General features: G+C 40.2%; 1 protein-coding gene across 2 annotated transcripts; it reads right to left on the bottom strand.

Moving 5' to 3' along the window:
* Positions 1 to 39: 39 nt before the first annotated feature.
* Positions 40 to 3,677, bottom strand: LOC112140822 (histone H3.3A). Of its 2 annotated transcripts, XM_036210737.1 has the most exons (5): positions 3,659 to 3,677; positions 3,263 to 3,387; positions 2,305 to 2,448; positions 822 to 975; positions 40 to 747 (listed from the first exon to the last, which is right to left on the bottom strand). In XM_036210737.1, the coding sequence occupies exons 3-5, from the start codon at positions 2,430 to 2,432 to the stop codon at positions 619 to 621; spliced, it is 411 nt and encodes a 136-aa protein (XP_036066630.1). In that variant the 5' UTR covers positions 2,433 to 2,448; positions 3,263 to 3,387; positions 3,659 to 3,677; the 3' UTR covers positions 40 to 618. The 2 variants fall into 2 exon arrangements, with proteins under 2 accessions (XP_036066630.1, XP_024119599.1); XM_024263831.2 differs by lacking the exon at positions 3,659 to 3,677 and having other exon boundaries at positions 3,263 to 3,408.
* Between the last annotated feature and the right edge of the window lie 3,509 nt (positions 3,678 to 7,186).

Consider the following 7,186-nt stretch of genomic DNA (forward strand, 5'->3'; position numbering starts at 1 on the left):
CTTCTGATCCAGATCTGGGATGTGCAGAAAATAAACGACTTTTTTTTTCTCCTATTCTGTTCATTTCCGAATCGAACGCGTACAAAAAGATAATGACCATGTGCACAACATTATTCCATTTTTAAGCCACCAGGAGATTGTTTCACGAGAACGGCTGGTTTGGAAGATCTAGCTGCACATGCTCACACATACAGAGCAGCCCCCCCTCCATAGAAGATGGATGGGGGGGTCAGGTCACCGGCCTCAGGACTAGTTTTAATAGCACCCTGCTGTGGAAGTTGCAGCTCCCCTTAAGCAGACTAGCCCCTCGGCCCAGACCCTCAGCTGTTTTCAAACACAGAAAAGGCGTCAGAGCCCCCACCCGGATCAGGGACAGATGTTTGAATGCGCCCCCGACATGTGCGTCTGATCTCCAAAGCAGCATATGAGAAAGGTACCCTAAAAGCATCTGAAGATGAGAGACGAAAACCTCTATGAGACAAGACTTCAACATATTTCTATCTGTTCATAATCAGGATGTCTAATGTCTACCGAGTAGCTGGCAGGAGGGGGTGGGGGAGCAGACAAAGTGGACAGGTGAGGGGACAGAAAAACAGGACTGAAGTACGACAGGAGAGTTTAAGCTCTCTCTCCGCGGATGCGGCGGGCCAGCTGGATGTCTTTGGGCATGATGGTGACGCGTTTGGCGTGGATGGCACACAGGTTGGTGTCCTCGAAGAGCCCCACCAGGTAGGCCTCGCTAGCCTCCTGCAGAGACGAAGACGGTCAGGCGTCAGCAGAGCGGCCTGGGCTTCGCCGCCGTGGCTTTAACGTGCACTCACCTGCAGCGCTCCGATGGCTGCACTCTGGAAGCGCAGGTCGGTCTTGAAGTCCTGAGCGATCTCCCTCACCAGGCGCTGGAAGGGAAGCTTTCGGATCAGCAGCTCGGTGGACTTCTGGTACCGACGGATCTCTCTGAGGGCCACGGTACCGGGCCTGGAACACACAAGCAAGCTCTGGTTCAAAAGGCTGTCAAAAGCTGCCCTGCTTTATGAAGCAAAGCATGGCGGCGGCGGTATCATGGGTACAGGGGTCCGTCAACTGTTATCACCAGATGCTTCATATGTGTCTGGTTTGTAGAGGCCGATGTTCTGAAGCATTTGGACCTCAGTGGACATGATCAATTGTAAAGAAAGGACCTCTACCCAGTCAAATGTCTCCTTTACATATCCAAACCCTAAATCAACTTTTTTTGTCTGTTAACTTCTATAAATGAGGCTTTGAAGGTGCTGTCTGTTGGTCATTGCCATTTTTTTGATAAATTAAAATAAACTTGTTATATTCATTAAAATATAGTCAAAACCATCTGTGTGCTGCACCCTACAGGTATTACAGTTGAATTTCGTGATTGGTCAAACCATGTAAGTTTCAGTCATTTCATAAGTCCCTTGTCATGATCTGCAGCTCCAGAAATGATAACAGTCCTGCTGTTAACTGACTGGATCTTCACATTTTGGATGTGGGTGGAGTCAGCCTCCAACTGCACTGTTTGGGTACCCTTTAAACATCTAAAAAAAATAATAGTCGCAATTAATCGAGATATTTATTATTATTTTTTAATAATAAAACTAATTGCCAACTACTTGTTTTCTGCGAATAATCCCAATATGAAATCACACACAAAACTCTACATTTAGAACATTTATTTTTATTAGTGCTGTCAATCGATTAAAAAAAGAAAAATCTGATTAATCGCACTTTTGTGTTGTGATTAATTACAATTTTACCAGGTAAAATTTATTTGTACAATATGGAACCAGACCACAGATCAAGTAGTCCACTTTTTGTGAAAAAGTGATTTAAACCACAAAAATAGTACTACAAACCAGTTGAATATGTATGTCTTTTGTAAATGACCATGGTATAACTGGGGTAAACGCTGACGAAATATTTTAACGCACGCCGTGGAAGCCTGAATCACTGAGTTACAGAGACGAACTGATGAGTTGATGAATTTGCTTTAACAAATATATTCAGTGGATTAACTTCACAACAACTATAGATCACTTGAAGAAACGGACACCAGATCCAAACCAAGTAAGCTCATTTTAATAGTTAATTTTAATACAACATGCCCTGAATTATTAGTTCACGCAGTGGGAAGTGTATTTTTGTAGTCCATAGACAGACATTTGTAGTTCTCATCATCCTGCTCTGGTCCGGTTAAGATCTTTTTCAGTTTTCTATGAACTGATTCCTGTTATCAACTCAAACCATCTGCTAATCTGCTAATGGGTAAAATGCCCCCCCCTCCCATGGACTTACCTGTAGCGATGGGGTTTCTTCACCCCCCCTGTGGAGGGGGCGCTCTTGCGGGCTGCTTTGGTGGCCAGCTGCTTTCGGGGAGCTTTTCCTCCGGTGGACTTACGGGCTGTTTGCTTGGTACGGGCCATGGCGCCAAATGATCACCTGACAAGAAACACACGATTCCACATGAGTCACTGACCTGATATCTGCATCTCATGATGTGAAAAAACATCCATGTAGCAAAACATGTTTGTACATCTGCCCAGTTTAAAAACTGTGACTCATTACAGGTCTCAGCAAAGCTACATCACGTGTTCGGCAAGGAACAACAACAAACACAGGAAGGAAATATCCCTAAAATTAAAGCGGGCTTTTTATTCACCTGTTCAATGTTTATATTCATCTGTTTAAACGCGTACACAATCCAGCCAATCACGAGACGGTCAGCTTCTCATCCAGCCAATCAGAGAGCTATACGAGCTCTGTTGTTATGGCTGAACCAATCGGCCGTGTGTTAATAAAACTTTACGACCAATGGCGTCTCGAGTTTGAGGGCTAGTGGGCGGGACCAGAGTCAGAGCCCCGCCACATGCCGCAAGATTATGGCCACAGACTGAAAACAACCAACTCACCGATACAAGCCGCGAACTGGACCGAAACCCAGACCGTAGAGCCACAAACTCGGACCGGGTTCATTTCGAAACACAACTAGGGTCCATATACCGACGCGCGCAGGGAAAATGGCGGGGTTCACGAGAGAAAATGGTTAAAAAGTGTTTGCTTTAGAGGGGCGGATGTCTCGGTACTAAATCGGTAGTCCTCGTCTTCTTATCCCTAACACCGAGGCGGCTGTTTTTCTTTCAGCCCCGTGTCTAGTTTTCACCGAGTTTTAGCTCCCAAATCAAATTCGGTGAACATTTTGACGGTAAACAAAAATCGGGAATTATTAAAAAAATACGAACCAGGATTTACTTACCGAGGGTACACGGTTTAGTGCGGGCTTTCAGCGGCAGAAGAGACGCGTTTGTGCGGCAAAGCAGGATTTTACGATGGAAGCGGCAAAATGGCGCCGGGGCCAATCATCTGCTTCCCACAATGCACCTGTGACGTTTGTAAACACAGAAACCGCATTTCCCCCGTGTTTTTTTATTTTTATTTTTTTATTTTTTAAATTTGTGAAGTAATAATAAAATGTTGAACATTTTACATAGAATATAATACAAACAAAATCACGAAGAAGTTTTAAAGTAAACTAGAAAATAAAAGAACAGTAAAAGACGTAAAAAATGATAAAGAAGAGCTCTTTATCCTTAATGCACAGTTTTATATGAAGAATATGATATAAATTTAGACTTTTAAAACACATTTGAACCTTCGTGGTGTTTCATTAAAAGGTGGATCCACGACTGTATTTGGATTTTGCTCTGCCACTGTGCTCTTGAGCAGGGGCTCCAAAATATGGCCCGCGGGCTGAATTCAGCCCTCCTCCACACTTGGCCCCGCCCCCAGATACTATCGGAGACGCATATTTTTATTTCACTCGGGCCAATGCTAGCTGTTTTTGTCTAATTTAGACATTTTCCCAGTTTATTCTAATTTTGAGTTTGTATAATATTTTAGCATTATGCTAGCTGTTTTGGCAAGACTGAACTTTTTCTTTGTGTGGCTAATTTGTCATTAAGCTAATATTTGGCAAGCTTTCAGCTAGAGCTTTTTTAGCCTTCAGTTTCAGCATTTTTTAGCTACCAGCTCGGGAATCTTGTGCAGCCACATTCACCTTACAGTATTCACACTGACATTATTACAGGTAATGCTAGTTGTTTTTTTTTTAATATATATTTTAGATTACAGTTATTACTTATTCAGAATTTGCCTAGGTGTGGCTTTCTGGAAAACCATAAATGTTTACGCTCAGGCTGTGGTTGTTACACTTTTTCAGTTATGTGATCCTCACAAGAAAAAGTTAGGGGTCCCCTGCTCTTGAGCCATGGGTTCTTGAACTGATGAACATACAGCACAACGTCTTCACCACCCATAATATTGCTTTTATGGTCTGTTAATTTTCAGAATATTTGTCCATAAGTATCCATAAATTTGCTTTGTTTAAAGTCTCATTATTTGTGATCTCGACCATAACCCATTAACACTGGAGCTCCAGTGTTTATGTTCTTTGATTTACTGTAATTTTTTTAATTGTGAACACGATCAACGTAATTCTAGCAGATTCTGAAGGAGAAAAGCGGCTCGTCAAAGTAATGTCAAAATGTGACTATTCTCAAAAATTCTATTAAAATGTATTTTTTTATTACATTGATCCATCAGAAAATTTACATTTTGATGTCATGAAGTACTTTAGAACAGTCAGAAGTTGAGATTAACAAAAAAAAAGTTCATGTTTTCCAATCTTAATGGAAATGAAATAATTTATTCATGATTTTTCCTTTTTTTACTCTTTACTTGTTCAGAAAACACTAATCCGTTTCACAGCATCTTAAGTCATGAACGATCAGGCAGGTACCTCATAGGGGCGCTAATAATTCAACTGTAATGAATCATCATGTAAATGTACACCCTCCTCATATCAGGAGCAGCTTACCTTTGTCGTCAAATGTCTCCTGGATTGTATTAGTGAATTAAAAACAGGTTAATCAAGTTGCTGACAGCTAAAGATCTCATGTTGGATTTTTCTCAGCTTTTTTTCTTGGGGTGTAGTAATTAATCAAATCTGACCTGATCAATCTGTCTCTTATTAATCGAACTATAGCAAAATAAAATAATTTCTTAAGAAAATAAATCGATCTCTGGAAAATAACATTAGGATTGAGACGTGGTTTATTTTACCACAACGTAAACATGATGATGGCAGCAAGAAATGATCAACCATCTTTACAGTCCAATGTGTGAAAACACTGAATTCAGAAAGAATTGTGACCATACAGTGTGGTAGAATGTTCTAATAATGTTGAATTATTTTGATGATGTCCAAAAGGAATCATCTATGAATCTGATCATGAACCACAAATTATATAAATCAAATTATTGATTTGTTCTTTAAGCTGGCTTTTGTCAACTCCAACTCTCTGAAAATCTATTATATTATATTATAATAGTATAATATTATAATAGTCTCCCCTTTAACACTTAAGGTGTTAAAGGGGCCATACTATGAAAAATCTACTTTTTGGGTTTTTAAGTGTATTACACTATTCATTCCTTACTACAAAGAACCCCAAAGCGTTATTTTGATCCGTTCACTCATTTCTGAGTAATCCTCTAAAAACCTGCCCTCTCAACAGCAGCCCACGAAAACGAGCGAGTCCTCACGACCTGACGTCACAACGTGAGACAGCCCCTTTCAGGAGGAGTCGGCTCCGCCTCCAGGCTAACAACACTTTCTCCGCAAAGCTAGCTGCTCGAGCTAGCGGCAATCAGCTTGTGCAGCTGGCCAACGCTCATTCGGTTTAGGGATCAAACTTTGTGTGGTGGTGAGAAATCTCCACATGTTGAGATGGATCCTAAAAGTATCAGAGAAAGGCGAAATCAGCAGGAGAAAGGGAGCAGACTATTTCCTGGTGGAGAAAGTGAGAATCAAATTGGGAGAATATGGAGATTATGTCATTTCAATAGATCCTGAAATGTTCATCTGGTGTTGTAGTCTGCAGTTTTTGACAGAATTTCACCACAAAGTGAACTTATTAGTGGGGCTGGGTTAATAAAAATCGATTTAAGCTTCATAGATCAATAATCGATTCATAAAAATATAGATCGATTTAGCACATAAAGCTAAAGTCTGTTAGCTTGATGCTAACATTTAATGAAATTTCCCATAGGACGGCTAATGCTAACGCTCGGTCGATTTAAAAATACATTGCTGACTAAATGAACATCTTTATAAACTCACAGGCATGAATTTGACAAACTACTCTACGGAAATAATTTTTAAAGTAACTATTTATGATCTAAAACGTTTATTTCCCTCATACCGTCTTCTTCTTGTGCACTGGTATAGCTCGATCACCACCTAGTGTCCAAACTGAAACATCCTCCAGGAGAAGCAGAACAATGTTTACAATGTTAATGATCTGAACATTTTTGTTGTTCCTTTAGAGAAACCATATTACTCTGTATTCTATAAACAATCTCATTATTTCACTAATTACTTGTATATATGTGAACTGTATCAGATTCATATAAATAGATTCAAAACATATAGTAAATTATTTGAGTTTAAAAAAAAATAGTTTAAAGGTGTAAATTTAAATTTGAATTGACACAGTATGTACATCAATATATATATATTTTTTAATTGACTTTTTGTAGATGACACATTGACGAGGACCGCTTTAGGTTGACCATCCGGGAGCGAAAGGCGGTTCAAAGAGATTGAGTCGTTTTACTCCCAGGTATGTCAAGAGTCCACAAAAATAACTAATATTTCATAAATAATTTGTTTTTTAGCATTCCAAAGGTAATATATGATCACATATATGGATACAGTTTACTCTGAAAAACTAAAGAAAATCATAGTATGGCCCCTTTAAACGATTAAGGCAGGAGTGAGGGCACAAAATGACTTGCAGTTATTAGAACTGGGCTCACTTGGAAGTTCCTGGTTTTCCAGATATCCTTCCCCGTCTGCTGATCCAGTACTTCCAGGTTTGGCAGACTGAAGTCAGCAGAGAACAGGGCGATAGGGACAAGAGAACTGGTGATATCTGGAAAAGCAGGAGCTTTATTGTCCTGAGGGACTTTCAGCATCACTTAAACATCACATGGTTCTAAAGCCTCCAAAGCTGCTGGATGTCAGAAACATGGAAGGAAAGTTACCAGCAAACTGCTGAGGAAGACTTTGAATTTGATGCTAACGAGCAGACACAAACAGACCTGCAGCAGCACCTCC

This window comes from Oryzias melastigma, unplaced genomic scaffold, assembly GCF_002922805.2.
Source record: "Oryzias melastigma strain HK-1 unplaced genomic scaffold, ASM292280v2 sc00216, whole genome shotgun sequence".
Classification (NCBI taxonomy): domain Eukaryota; kingdom Metazoa; phylum Chordata; class Actinopteri; order Beloniformes; family Adrianichthyidae; genus Oryzias; species Oryzias melastigma.